Raw genomic sequence first — 15,321 nt, forward strand, 5'->3', positions numbered from 1 at the left:
GACAGAGGGTGGATGTACAGTCAGGGAGGAGGAGTTACCAAAAAATCACCTCAGATGTACAGCTCCTAACAGAAGAGGAACAAGACAGGCACTAATATGGGAAACTTCAAATGCGAACACCTACGCCAGCAGTCTTTGGAAAGTGTAAAGATGGGGGAGTGCCTCAATGTATCATTAACTTTGTTTTACATTCTTCTCCTCAAAAAATTTTTTTTTATCCGTTCATCAGTTGATGGACATTTGGGCTCTTTCCAGACTTTGGCTATTGTCGATAGTGCTGCTGTAAACGTTGGGGCGCTTGTGTCCCTTCAAATCAGCATTTTTGAATCTTTTGGATTAATTCCTAGTAGTGCAATTGCTGGGTCATAGGGTAGTTCTATATTTAATTTTTTGAGGAGCCTCCATACTGTTTTCCAGAGCGGCTGTACCAGTTTGCATTCCCACCAACAGTGCAAGAGAGTTCCCGTTTCTCCACATCCTTGCCAGCACCTGTTGTTTCCTGAGTTGTTAATGTTAGCCACTCTGACAGGTGAGAGGCGGTATCTCATTGTGGTTTTGATTTGTATTTCCCTGATGATGAGTGATGTGGAGCATCTTTTCATGTGCCTGTTAGCCATCTGGATGTCTTCTTTGGAAAAGTGTGTATTCATGTCTTCTGCCCATTTCTTCATGTTAACTAACTTGAATATAATTTTTTTTTTTTTGACAGGAAGAGCCTTCCTGGCTTTTTTGAGGAGATAATATACTCTGTGTTTTATCTACTCAGTTTCCATATGAAATTTAAAAATCTGTTATTTTACCAACTTAAGAAATAGAATCACAATGTGCCATGCCTCTTTTAATGGCATTCCTCTCTCTTCCCATCACCCTTCAAATAAACTCCAAACTTCACATCTTGCCCTTGGGCTCCTCGTTATCTGGGCCTTGCCTCTGTCCAACTTCATCTTCTAACACTCTGCCTTTCATTCACTGAGTATAGAGCAGTAAGTATATAGCAATATTGACCTTTTTGCTGTAACTTGAATACACGAAGCACAGTCCCATTCCTAGGCTCTGAGTATGCTGGTCTCCTTACTTGGCATGGCTTACGCCAAATCGTCATGAGGCTCAGTCCTTCACTCATTCATGTCTGTGCTTAAATGTCATATCATGAACAAGCCTTCTCTTGTCATTAACTAAAACAGCCACCCTCTCCCTTTGCACTTCATAGCCTTGACCCTGTTTAATTTTCCTTCATAGCACATGACCAATATATTTGTCTATTATCTGTCTTTCACTGGAATGTAAGACCCCTGAGGGCAGGGCTTGGTCTTCACCGCTGTATCCTCAACACCTAGAACTTAAGTGCTCAGAAATATTTGTTGAATACAATAATGAATGAACTGAGATTTTCTCTATTGAGAAATTGCACACTAGGGAAAAGAACAAGGAGTTTAGAATTAGACGGACTTCAGATTTCCAGTTGTGTCATTATTAGCAATGTACTCTTTTTGTTTGTTTGTTTGTTTTTAACTAAGCTTCATGCCCAGCACAGAGACCAGTGCAGGGCTTAAACTCATGACCCTGAGATCAAGACTTGAGCTGAGTCAGATGCTTAACCAACTGAACCACCCAGGTGACCCTAGCAATGTGCTCTTAAGAAAGTTAGGTATGGACTCTGATCCTCAGTAGCTTTATAGGTAAATTGGGCTAAATAATTCCTATTTTCCAAGTACAGCATAAAGCTTCGAGACGATGCATTTTGCCATGGAAAACAGAACTGTGCAGATTTGTATATGTTATTTAGTACACCTAGAAAATGCCCTTCCTTTGGTTGAGGAGTCTAAATCACCCTGCACAGATGTGTCTATTACTTAAAATAAGAAGGAGAGAATAGTAGTCAAAGTAACTTTGATCTCCAAGGACTGTACTGTTAGGTATCAGAAGTGCGTATAAACATTTCTGCATTCGGTGCCAGATATTATGGTTTTGACATTTGGACAAAGCTAGACTGCCTGAATTCCAGCTCACACCAACTGAATCCCAAAACTTATCTGTACACTCATACCATACGAAGTCTTCTTTCTCTCTGTCGATAGAATCCAAAGCAGCCTAATAACCCCCATTTTATAAAACTACCAGTGATGTCAAGACATAGTAGGTGCTGAGGAATGGGAACTCGAATAATAACATATTTTTTCCTGAAGGAGAGTTTATAAAGTAATGAGGTTAAGTCTCTTCATCATTTGCTTTGACCCATGATTAATTCTGTGTTACCCAATAACTAAACTACTCTCACTTTATCAATCTTTATTCATTAATAAACCCTGTGCCAGTTGTATAATTTACCATATGATGGACATTTTGCATGTTGCTTGAATTTTTAAGTCCTAAAGGAAGGTAATTTATAATTATGATAGTAATAATGATAATTATATTATTAATTATTATCAATCTAGCAGTATCTTCTGAGAAACTCATTTCTTTTAGAATTTGTTAAGATCACTGTTCTTTTTTATGACTTCACGTCCATATGCAAGAGTTTCCAAGAGAAACTTTTTTCTCAGTCTCTGATTATTTTGCTGATGGCTTTTCCATATTCTTGTAGGAAACCAGTGTCACGGCTTATCCCTTTGGTCTTTCTTTACAGTACCCTTTAGCATAATAAGAGCAGTAATCACCATTAGTCTAGAAGCTGCATTTAGCTTCCAGATTGGCTTTGATTCAGTTCTGGTTGGAAATAACATATTTGAAAAAGAATTGGTCTTGTTCTTGGCACATTTAAGTTGTATATGCCATGGTTGAGTGGAGGCCAGAAAAAAGTTTAGAATCTAAACACGATATAAAGCAAACATCATTTAAAAAAAAAATCTGCTGCCGAAGTATTCTGCAACTCTGCGGAATATGGTTTCCCATGAGGCTCCTTCTCATACCTGAAAAGCTACTATATTTACATCCTTCAAAGTGGTGCCAGTAAAAATTTTGAGTGATGGCATAAGTCAAGTGCACGGCCATTTCAAATGGCAAAAAGGGGAAAATGAACTTTGATATTCTCTTTTTCTTATATATAATAACAGCAACAAAACATACCTGAACTGTATGCAATATGGAATCAAGTCAATTCATACTATTTTGTCTTTAGTTGTGCTTGACTAAGGAGATTGTGTATTTGTGACACAATTTTTTTCTTCTAATAGCCCGACACATTTACTATCCTCATCATCGTCACTGTCATTACAATGAAGCATTTCAGTGTCTGTTTGTACATTGCATTAAATATCTAGTTACACATGTTTTTAACCATGCCCTGTACTAAATAAATAGGAGCACATAATCTTAAGTGGATGGCAGGGGCCCAGGCCAGTCTCTAAAGCAAACAGAGTAATTCTAGTACATGCAAACAGACCCCTAGGACATCTAGGGTCAAAAGGAGGTTGTCCAGGAATGGAAAAGCATCTTGTATGAGAGAGAGGTGAAACCTCGGTTCACCAAAATCCTAGTTGCTACATAAAGGAAAGGTCATTTTTCTACCAGGTAATTTTCTGGATATGAGAGGATAAAAGCCTTCTTTAGTCTTAGCAGGTAAAATGGAAATTAAGTAGAACCTCTTGGAGTCCTGTTCCTTCCACATATATGTCCAGTATGCATGGATCTCATTTGGAATGAGAATTTATGAGTCAGAAGAACCCGTTCTGGGTGGGCAGGACTTGGGATATTGGTCTTTTGGGGTCTTGGTATTTTTCTTCTGATGTCTTTCACTGATAACGTCAGATCCTCAAGTCAAGATGTTAAGAGATGTACAACACGTTGCCATTTTACATACATAAGTCAGTTAAACACACTAGAAGTTGTTTTCCCAAGGGTTCTCATTTTTCGAAATAATCTATTGTATGAATAATAGATTTGCTTTAATTTGTAAACTTAATTTTCTTCTCATTAAAATGAACTCACAGCCTTCTTTCAAATTACATTTTTCTAGAACCCAGAGGTTTGGGGGGCCAGTATAGAAATAATGTAACATATTAGGACAGAATAAGGATTCATTAATTTGTGGCAAATGTTTATTGAACCCATTCTATAGAATGAATTAAATCCTTAAGAAAATACCACCTGAAGTTCCTTTACTTGAAGTAAATATTTATTTCCATTACATAAGTGAAAATTGGTTGTTCAGAGGTAGTGCAGTATAATAATTATTGAGTTTGAGATCTTTGAAAATCCTGGTTTTATAGCAAAATTCAAGAGAGGCTTTTCTTTTGTACCTTTTCCATCAATAGAGGAGAGAGCGTGGATTAAATTGACACTTAAATGAATGTTGTGATAGACTAGCCGTGCAATTTTTTGAAACTTGGAAAGCCTAGATTTATTCTGCTGGTTTTACTAAGAAACTTTGTATGATAGACAGCCAAAACCAAACAAACCAAAAACCCCACTAAACCAATATAAAGCAACCTGGGAAACTTGCAGCATGTGGAATGAGCAGGGGCTTTGGAATTGAACAGACGTGAATTTGAATCTCAGTTCCATTATTTATGTGCTACGACCTTGGATAAGGTACTTAGAACATCACTGAGCCTTGGTTTCCTAATCTGTAAAGGAGAGATAATATGAGTCCTTAGAGAATTATTGCCAGAATTAGAAGAGTATGCAAAGCTCATACTGTGATGTTTGGCACATAGTAACTGCTTTTGCTAAGACTGGGGTCCAGGTAAGCCTTGCAGTGTGGGAACTATGAAGGAAGCAAGAATACCTTTGGGCAAAGATTTGATCAAACCTAGGGTTTATTGACTCCCATACATCCCAACTCATTGGGTGAGATTCCTGGTGGAAGAGTGTGGGGTTCACCTCTGTCCTTGGCCTACTCTGGGGCAGACGTGGGATTGACTTCGAGGGGAGAATAGAGCTGGGGGCAAATGCCCTTCAGATTGTATTGACTCCTTTGAGACCATAGGCTGTACCCTGGCCCCAGGATAGCCGTCATTGCTGTGACACTCAGTGAGCAAATACAGACAGGTGTCTGACATCCTCTCAGGTTGAATGTGATAAGCAAAATTCTAGGTTGTCTTGTTCATGTGTCTGCATGAAGGATTCTTTGGGAGTTATAGGCAGAAGACTGGCTAAGATCTAAGAAGATCTAGTCCAGGCCTTTGTCAGATAAGTAGGTATCATTTAAAGGTTTTGGGAGAAGTTTTGTTCTTCTCTTGTTTACTTGTTTCTAAAATATGTTCAGATGTGTAACTAAATCTGTATATATAACCTTTTTAGTTAAACATTAGCATCCGACACACACGCATATGTACTTTGCTTTGCTTTTTTTTTTACCTTTTTATTTTGATATAATTATAGAGTCACAAGAAGTTGCAAAAATAGTATCCTTCATCCAGTTTCCCCCATGTTACATCCTACTTAACTTTAGTACAATATCAAAACCAGAGAAAGGACACCGGTACAGTGTGTATGTATAGTTCTGTGACATTTTATCATGTGGATATATTTGTGTAGCCTCCACCACACTCAAGATGCAGGACTGTTGTGTCACCACAGAGATCTCCATCAGCTGACCATTTTAGAGACATTTCAGCCCCTCCCCCTGAAATCACCCCTAAGCCCTGGTAACCATGAAATGTTTTCTGTCTGTCTGATTTTGTCCATGATAAATAAATGAAATCCTACCGAATGTGATCTTTTGAGATTGACTCCCCCCCCCGCCCCCCACTCAGCATAGTGCCCTTGAATCCATCCAAGTTGTATCTGTCTGTAGTTTGTTCCTTTCTGTTCTATGAGTAGTCATGTATGGATGTTCTACAATGTGTGACGCCACTCATTGAGGAACAGCTTGGTTGTTTCCAACTTTGGGCTATTACATGTAAAGCTGTTCTGAACATTCATGTACAGATTTTTGTGTGAACAAAAAAAATTTTTTTTTAATTTCTGTAGAAAAAAAAGGCCAGGACTGATTTCTGGGCCAAATGTAATTGCATGCTTAATTTTTAAAGAAATCGCCAAACTGTTTTCCAGAGTGACTGTACCATTTTTCATTCTTGCCATAACGTAGGAGAGTTCCAGTTTCTCTGCTTCCTTGTTGGCTTTTGATGTCACAGTTTCTTCTTTTAGCCATACTGGTAGATGCAGAGTAATATCTCACTCTGCTTCTTTTCATTCTCTAATGGCTTGTGATTTTGAAAATCTTTTAATGTGCGTATGTGAGATCTGTTATGTTCTCTTTGGTAAAATGTATCTTAGTGTCTCTTGCTCATTTTCTAATTGGAATGTTTGTCTTTTTACTGTTGAGTTTTGAGAGTTTTTAAAAAAACATATGCTAGAAACTAGTTCTTTATCAGATATGTGGTTTGAAAATATTTTCTCCTATGGTAGCTTTCTTTTAACCATAGTAACAGGATCTTTTGGTGAAGTTCAGGTGAAGTTCAGTTTATTGGTTTTTTTTTTCCTTGTATGGATTATGCTTTCAGTATCATGTCTCAGAACCCTTCACCAAGCCCAAAGATGCCAAAGATTTTCTCCTATTTTTTTTCCTAAGAGTTCTATAGTTTTATGTTTTACATTTAAGTCTGTGGTCAATTTTGAGTTAATTTTTGTATAGGGTATGATAATCAGACTTCTAAGATGGCCCACAAGACCCTTCCCTTCCCCCTGGTTGTACATGCACCATGTAATTAATCTCCTTCTTTTGAGGGTGGGCAAGCAAGACCAGTAAATATGAGATCATCCTGGGTGGGCCTGACCTAATCGGGTGAGCCTTTTAAAAGAAGGTGAAGTGAGGGAGGTGCTCTGTTGCTGACCTGGAGAAAAGCAAGTAGCCATGTAGAGAAAGGAGGGGTCCATCCAGCAACAACATGAGGGCGGTCTCTAGGAACCAAGAGTGACCCTGACTGATGGCCAACAAGAAAACAGAGACCTCGATTCTACAAACTTCAGGAAATAAACTCTACTTAGCATGGGCTTGGAAGAAGACCCTGAGTCTCAGATGAGACTGCAGCTGCATTTGACCCCTTGATTTCAGCCTGCTGGGACCCTGAGCAGAGCACCCAGCTAACCGGTGCTAGATCCACAGAAAGTACGAAATACTAAAAATGTGTTGCTGAAGCCATTTAGTTTTTGGTCATCTGTCATGCAGCAAATGGGTTTTGGTCCCCTAGAGTGGGGTGCTGCTTCTGTGCTTCTGTAGATGAGGTTCCTGGTTGTTGGCACTATATCTGGGCATCAGGGAGAGAAGTGGGGTGTGCGTGCAGTCAGGTACCGTGGGCTGGTGAATTGTCTTCTGAATGTAGAGGCTGCTGGGGCCCTACTCTGCTTCTCTGATTCTAGGGCCCTCACTCTTTCAGTCTCTGGGGACAAACAGGGCTGCTGCCGTCCCCTCAGCACCAGCACATCACTAGCGTGCTTGCTTCTGGTGTGCTCCCCGAACTAGTCACCTCACAGTGTGGACGAGTGCTCTCTAAACTTGTTGATCGCTCACTCTCATTTTTGAGCAGCCACAGTGTATGTGTATCTATTTCTTTATAACATATATATATATATATATATATATATATATAATATATATATACATATATTACATATAATGTAGAAAACAGTTTAAAAAGATGTGATTTCAAAAAAATCTTAAAGAGAAAGATTTAAAAGCTAATATAAAAACTATGGAGACAGTAAAAAGATCAGTGTTGTCAGGGGTTAGGGAGGAGGGCGGGATAAAAGATGGAGCATAGGGGATTTTGAGGGCAGTGAAACTCTTCTGTAGGCTACCATAATGATGGATATACGTTATTATATATTTGCTAAAACTCATAGAATACACGCCATCAAGAGTCATTCCTAATGTGATCTGTGGACTTTGGGTGATGAACTGTCACTGCGGGTGGTAACAGGTGTACCACTCTGTGCAGGGTGTTGATAGTTGGGAGGTTTGGGTGTGTACAGGAACTCTGTACTTTCTCCCGAATTTTTCTGTGAACTGAAAACTGCTCTAAGAAATAAAGTCTATTAAAAGAACTAAATGTAGTAAAAAATACAAGCTATATTTGGAAGTTCTTTTTTTTTTTTTCCATTCTAACTCACTTTGGAGATCAGGTACATCCCGGTGGGTAGGCAAGTCAAAGGATGCTCCCTTTTTTTTCTGTAACATAAGAAATACAATTGTTATTCTTTGAAATGGACTGGCATATCACTTGGTCCATGTTTTTGGACATTAATGTTCCCATAAGGTGTGTTAAAGGAAGGTGGAAGGATTTCACCATGAAGAGGGGCTGAGAGTGGCATCCTTGCTTGTTTCTTTACTTCTTTTGTGTTTCAGCATGAACTGTTATGTACCCTGTCTGGTTAAGTGAGTTTATGGATTAAATTATTTTACAGAGAGTAAATTTTACAATAGTGTACAATGAGTTAAAAAGTAGTCTTTAAAATCTCCAATATAATAGGTCACTGTTTTTCTTGTGATGAAGTGCTTCAAAGTACTCTTGAACTTAGTCTGAATTATAGTATTTTCTTCACAAAAAGAGAAGGATTCCAAATCTGTAGTCCTTCTCTTTGATGGCAAGTGGCTGTCAAAAGCATTCTATTTAGAAAATTATTTAAAAAACCCATCCCATGCAGGAGTACTGATGCATAGGGGCACTTGTACCCCAATGTTTATAGCAGCACTCTCAACAATAGCCAAATTATGGAAAGAACCTAAATGTCCATCAACTGATGAATGGATAAAGAAATTGTGGTTTATATACACAATGGAGTACTACGTGGCAATGAGAAAGAATGAAATATGGCCCTTTGTAGCAACGTGGATGGAACTGGAGAGTGTGATGCTAAGTGAAATAAGCCATACAGAGAAAGACAGATACCATATGGTTTCACTCTTATGTGGATCCTGAGAAACTTAACAGAAACCCATGGGGGAGGGGAAGGAAACAAAAAAAGAGATTAGAGTGGAAGAGAGCCAAAGCATAAGAGACTCCTAAAAACTGAGAACAAACTGAGGGTTGATGGGGGGGTGGGAGGGAGGGGAGGGTGGGTGATGGGTATTGAAGAGGGCATCTTTTGGGATGAGCACTGGGGGTTGTATGGAAACTAATTTGACAATAAACTTCATATATTGAAAAAAAAATAAAAAAATAAAATTCAAAAAATAAAATAAAATAAAAACCCCATCCCATCCCACTGTTGCTGGGAATGCAAACTGGTGCAGCTACTCTGAAAAACAGTATGGAGTTTCCTCCAAAAGTTGAAAATAGGACTACCCTACACCCGGCAATTGCACTACTAGGTATTTATCCAAAGGATACAAAAATGCTGATTCGAAGGGGCACCTGCACCTCAATGTTTATAGCAGCGCTATCAACAATAGCCAAATTATGGAAAGAACCCTAATGTCCATCAACTGATGAGTGGATAAAGAAGATGTGGTATATATACAATGGGATATTACTCAGCCACACACACACAAATGAGATCTTGCCATTTGTAACAACGTAGGTGGAACTAGAGTGTACTATGCTAAATGACATAAAGTCAGTCAGAGAAAGACAAATATATGATTTCATTCATATGTTGAATTTAAAAAACAAAACAGATGAACACAGGGAAAGGGAAGGAAAAATAAAGTAAGATACAAACAGAGAGGAGGCAAACCGTAAGAGACTCTTAAATATAGAGAACAAACTGAGGGTTGCTGGAGGGGAGGTGGGTGGAGGAATGGGCTAAATGGGTGATTAAGGAGGGCACTTGGGGTGAGCACTGGGTGATGTATGCAAGTGTTGAATCACTATATCGTACCCTTGAAACTAATATTACACTGTGTGTTAACTAACTGGAATTTAAAGAAAAACTTATAAGAATAACATTATAAATAGGAACTGTTTTATAATCAGTGGGAAGTTTTGTTGTTAGGAAGTAAATATTCATTGGCCTCTGAAATTCTTTGCACTTGAGGGGCGCCTGGGTGGCTCGGTTGGTTAAGCGTCTGACTCTTGATTTTGGCTCCGGTTATGATCTCACAGTTATGAGACTGAGTCCCACGTGGGGCTCTGCATGGAGTGTGGAGCCTGCTTAGGATTCTCTCTCCCTCTGCCCTTTCCTTGCTCATGCTCACACACACGCATGCTCTCTCTCAAAAAAAAAAAAAAAAATTAAATTAAATTCTTTATGTTTGGAAGGACTTTAATATATTCCATATATGTGGAATACCTAATATTTAAAATGTTTACATCATGTCTAATAATACCCCTCAGAAATATTGAATCTTTGTTTTATGAGCTAAAAAATATTTTTCCTAATTTGATGTCATTATCTTTATGACAGCTAACATTTACCTGAGTGTTTCCTATGTTTCAGATAGGTAAGATCTTTTCAGGTCTTAATACTCATTTAATCCTCACAAAATCTTTATAAGATAGGAATTAGTGGGGCACGTGGGTGGCTCAGTAGGTTGAGTGTCTGACTCTTGATTTCGGCTCAGGTCATGATCCCAGGGTCGTGGGATCAAGCTCTGCTTAAGATTCTCTCTTGCTGTCTCTCTGTTTCTCTCTTTCTCCCTATGCTTCTCTCCCACTGTTCTCCCCCTGCTCGCTCTCTCTCTCTCTCTCAAAAAAAAAAAAAAAAAAAAAAAGGAATTATTATCCCCATTTTATGGGGACTTTTTATATTTCGCATTTTGGTATTTTACATGGCATATTTACTTTATATAGTATATAGAAATGAAGTATATCTATAGGTATATTTAAAGTGAAATATCTGAGGTTTTTGCCTCCCAATTACTCAAAAATATAAGTAAAAGATTTACTATTTTGGCATCTAGGTCTTATGACATTTTCCACTAATTTCTCCTCCTGACATCAGGTTCCCAAGGATCCCATTTCCCCTGAAATTCAATTTTGAAGTCGGTCTAAATTACATAATACATACATAACGAGTTATATAAATATTATCCTCATGCTCAAGTGACAGTCACCTATTTGTAGCTCAGAATTTTTTTGCACAGTAAAACACTTATACTTTTCCTTAAAATGAACAGGAGGTGGAATTTTGTTTGGATTCTCTCATCTTGTTATGTTGATTATAAACACTCTAGATGATCTCTGAAACAAAAGGCTATTCTGGTCCAGAAACTGTCTTTTGTTCTGTTTGTCGTGTAACTAGATAAGCCCCACTGAGATACATGGTCCAAATCCCCAGGGCCCAAGATGACACGGAATACATTCTCCAGCGCTGGGCATGCTATATGCAGTACCGTGCTGTGCTGTCGTTGTTTGCTAATGTAGAACGGTGTGATGTTTTAATATGGGCAAGAGGTATGTTGTGAAAGCTTAGACCTTGGGAGATTGATGCAGAAGTCATCAGATGCTCGCTCCTTCCTCCCCCACCCCCCTCAGTTGATCCAGACTGTCATTTCCACTTATTCTACCAACCTGATGCCTTTCTTTGTATTAAAGAGATGGATTTTCACTGGAATCCTTTATTACACAGTTTGAATCACTTTTTAATATTGAAAGTTAACATTCTTTATTCTTCAAAAGATCTGGTGCTTCTTTCAATAACTGCAATGTCACTGACCCCCGACCCCCACCACACCTTTCAGTTCTGAAGGAGGTTTTCATTTTAGAAAGGTGGGGTCGTTTTTAAACCTATTTGTACCATGAAACATGTTGTATTTATCACTGTTCCTTGTTACTCTGAAAAGACATCATAGATAGGTGTTGTAAAAACAACCCTGCTTTCATCTCTCAAACAAAATGCTGCATTAAAAGATCTTAAGGGCATCTTGGTGGCTGAGTCTGTTGAGCATCCAACTCTTGATTTCGGCTCAGGTCATGATCTCATGGTTTGTGGGACCAAGCCCCACATCTGGCTCCGTGCTGACAGCTCAGAGCCTGCTTGGAATTCTCCCTCTCCCCCTCTCTCTGCCACTCCCCTGCTCACGCGTGTGCTCTCTCCCTCTCTCTCTCAAAATAAATAAACATTAAAAGAGAAATTCTCTCTCTCTCCTTCTGCCCCTCTCCCCGGCTTGTATCCTCTCTCTAAAATTAAAAAAGTAAATAAATAAAAGATTTAAAATGTTTAATGTTCTAAATCCTATGCAAAAACAGTTTATTTCTATATTCTTTTTAGTGTTCTAAAGAAGTAATATATGATTTCTCTTAATACTGCACTGAATATTAGAATTTAGTTATTAAAAGTAGATCAAGGGGGCGCCTGGGTGGCTCAGTCAGTTAAGCGGCCGACTTCGGCTCAGGTCATGATTTCGCGGTCTGTGAGTTCAAGCCCCATGTCGGGCTCTGTGCTGACAGCTCAGAGCCTGGAGCCGTTTCAGATTCTGTGTTTCCCTCTCTCTGACCCTCCCCTGTTCATGCTCTGTCTCTGTGTCTCAAAAATAAATAAATGTTAAAAAAAAAAATTAAAAAAAAAAGTAGATCAAGGAAGGAGCCAAAATAATTATGACTTTTGTTTCATCCACCATATAAAAATTCAGATGTAACTTCTCAAAAAGTCTTTTATTTTTTTTAAAAAAAGGTTTGAAGGGATATAATTTATATTATGTATTCCTTTAAGGGTATCATGTACATGAGAATTCATGAAATATGTTTCTCCAAATTTAGGAAATAGGATAACTTTTTAAATGTTGAGCTTTTTTATTCTTAAATGTTAGAGGCCAGTTCCATTGTGACCATACAGTGAAATCATAATCCAGGAGCCTATTACTGATAGAAAAGTACTTTTTTTATTCATTAAGCACTTACATATCTTTTTATGACTTTTATACATTTTAGATCCTTATATAATAAGAACATATGTATACAAACCACCTATCACAGGTTGTCTCATTAATATCTTAGTGGAGAATTTAAAAACAGAACAGGGCGCCTGGGTGGCTCAGGTGGTTAAGTGTCCAACTTCGGCTCAGGTCATGATCTCATGGTTGGTGAGTTCAAGCCCTGGCCCAGGGCTCTGTGCTGACAGCTGGGAGCCTGGAGCATACTTTGCATTCTGTGTCTCTGTCTCTCTTTGCTCCTCCCCCCCTCACACTCTGTCTCTCCCTCTCTCAAAAATAAATAAACATCAAAAATAAAAATAGAGCAATGGTAATACTCAATGAAATTCAGTAGTTTACCATTTTTAGAGGGCTTTCTTATATAGCTGCAATGTAGTTGAAGGATTGAGAGAATGACTTTATCGTAGATTTTTCATTATCTGAGCCGTACAACAGGTTGGTAGTAGGCAAGAAAATGACCCTTCTTTCTATTTCATGGAGGGATAAAATGGAAGTTCAGAGAGATGACATAACATTGCCCAGCAGTGTAAAGCTAAGTAAGTAGCGGAGCGATGACCAGACAAAGAGAGGACTTGTGATTTTTGGTTCCACTATCTCAATGGTGGAGATAAGTGAATTTATAAGAGTGGAGAGAGACTTGGCATTGGAAGAAGAAGATATGGTTTTATAGTTTCTGAATTTTACATACTTTTGAAGCCCAGGGGAATATTTTGTGTTAGTATTAGCTATAAGCACACCTTGAAATAACTCAAAGTAAGGTAGAGATGTTCCCAAACATGAAGTCATACCAGGCTTATTTAGTGTTGGGTAATAGAATTCTCTTTTGTGTATCCTATCCTTTTGTGCCTACAGCCATGCTTTCACTTCTTTTTTTGATTTAAACAAAGTATGGTTAATAATTTATACATTAGAGTGTTAAGATTGTATTTCCCCAAATATCTTCATCCTTTCCTATAAGGCATTCTATGCCAGCATATGGCCTCAACTTGTGGTTTTTTTATATTTTCCAGTTTTACCTTCATTCATTCATTCACTCATTCGTTCATTCAAACAAGCGCTCACCATGGGCCACTAACATCCATGGTGATACAGAGATTCGGCATAGTGTCTGGCTTTAGGAGCTCCTCGGTCTAGTAAAGATAAACACGTAAACTAATATATTTCTGCTAAAGCAATAAACGTTATAGTAAAAGCAAGCATGAGGGGCCCACACAGGGCCAGAGTAAAAATTAACAGTGCTTTGGGTTCAAAAAAGACTTCTTGAAAAAGATGGTGTCTGAGCTTAATGTTTTAGGGCAAATAGGAATTTATTAGGCAAAAAGGTATGAATTTTCTTACTATTACCTACAAATGGCTAGTGTACTTCTGTTTCTTAGACATTGTATACACTGTTTCTTACTTTTTGTTCACCAAATTATTATTTCATGTGCATTTGGAATTGCTCAAATATCTCGTTTCTCAAAGCTTTTCCAAATCAGACCCTTCAGATTGAATATAATTTGGAAATGCTCAGACTGTCTACCATTTTACTAACATGTTGCTGTGGTTAGAACATTTTTTTTTCTTGTAAATAATATAACATTGTATCTGAATATGTCTTTGAAATATTTGATTTTTGCTATATTTGAAGTATTTTAAAAGACTTTTTTGAAAAAAGGTGTGATAGTATTCTTGAACTCAAAATTCACTACTAGTTGCTTTAGAAGAAAAAGCCTATAAAATATGAATAAAATGTAATACAGAGGTCTAACAGTCCCCCAAATAGAATTTATTTAGCGGGGAGAAAAACTTATACACACTTACTTATGTTATTTATTTTATTATACATAGTGTAAGAGCAATCTTCTATTATATGAATGAAAAAATTATGCTTTTTGTACAATATAAGAATCACATTATTTGCTCTTATCCAATTACAGGATTATTTCAGCTCCTTTTGTTTCAAAACACTTGTTTGGTTTTTTTTTTAGGTGGATTGAAAATTTTAGTAACTCAGCTCATTTTAAAATATCTTGCTTATATATATCCATCTATCGTGCATCTTAAGATTGAAATTTAGGTCAAATTGCAACTTGAATTTAACTTTACAGAGCAAATAAGTGTGCCATCTTTAAAAATTGCATTCTAAATTTTAAGCACAATAGATCAAAGTACATCTTATTTAAATATATACTCTGGAAAAGAAATCTCAATTATTTTCTCCCAAACTTTCTTAAAATAGTCACTGTTCTCAATATAAAATGTGAACTTTAGCTTTCTTATTTTAAAGAAAGATGAAAAGTTGTTTATTTTAAAATTTTAATGACTTTGCTTTCAAATTATGGAAATTCTTCTTTGGGGACAGCTTTATTTGAATTGTCTGTGACATTATATTTATTTCTTAAGGCTATGATTAAAAGTTTCATGGATGTCTACCAGCTTGCAAGCACTAGAATTGCTACATTAGAGAAGGAAATGACATCTCATCGAAGTCACATTGCAACGTTGAAATCAGAACTTCACACAGCTTGTTTACGGGAAAATGAAAGTTTACAATCAGTAAGTCCTGCGATGTTTTTTAAATT

The 15,321-nt window shown here is 37.5% G+C and overlaps 1 protein-coding gene across 3 annotated transcripts in view; it reads left to right on the forward strand.

Moving 5' to 3' along the window:
• CCDC171 (coiled-coil domain containing 171) overlaps nucleotides 1-15,321 on the forward strand; it is a 309,890-nt gene that overhangs the window by 248,798 nt on the left and 45,771 nt on the right. For all 3 annotated transcript variants that reach the window (XM_030294128.1, XM_030294126.1, XM_030294127.1), the window contains one exon: nucleotides 15,143-15,295. In XM_030294128.1, the coding sequence (XP_030149988.1) occupies nucleotides 15,143-15,295 (153 nt within the window). The remainder of the gene's footprint in view (nucleotides 1-15,142; nucleotides 15,296-15,321) is intronic.

The sequence above is a fragment of the Lynx canadensis genome, chromosome D4, assembly GCF_007474595.2.
Source record: "Lynx canadensis isolate LIC74 chromosome D4, mLynCan4.pri.v2, whole genome shotgun sequence".
Taxonomy (NCBI): domain Eukaryota; kingdom Metazoa; phylum Chordata; class Mammalia; order Carnivora; family Felidae; genus Lynx; species Lynx canadensis.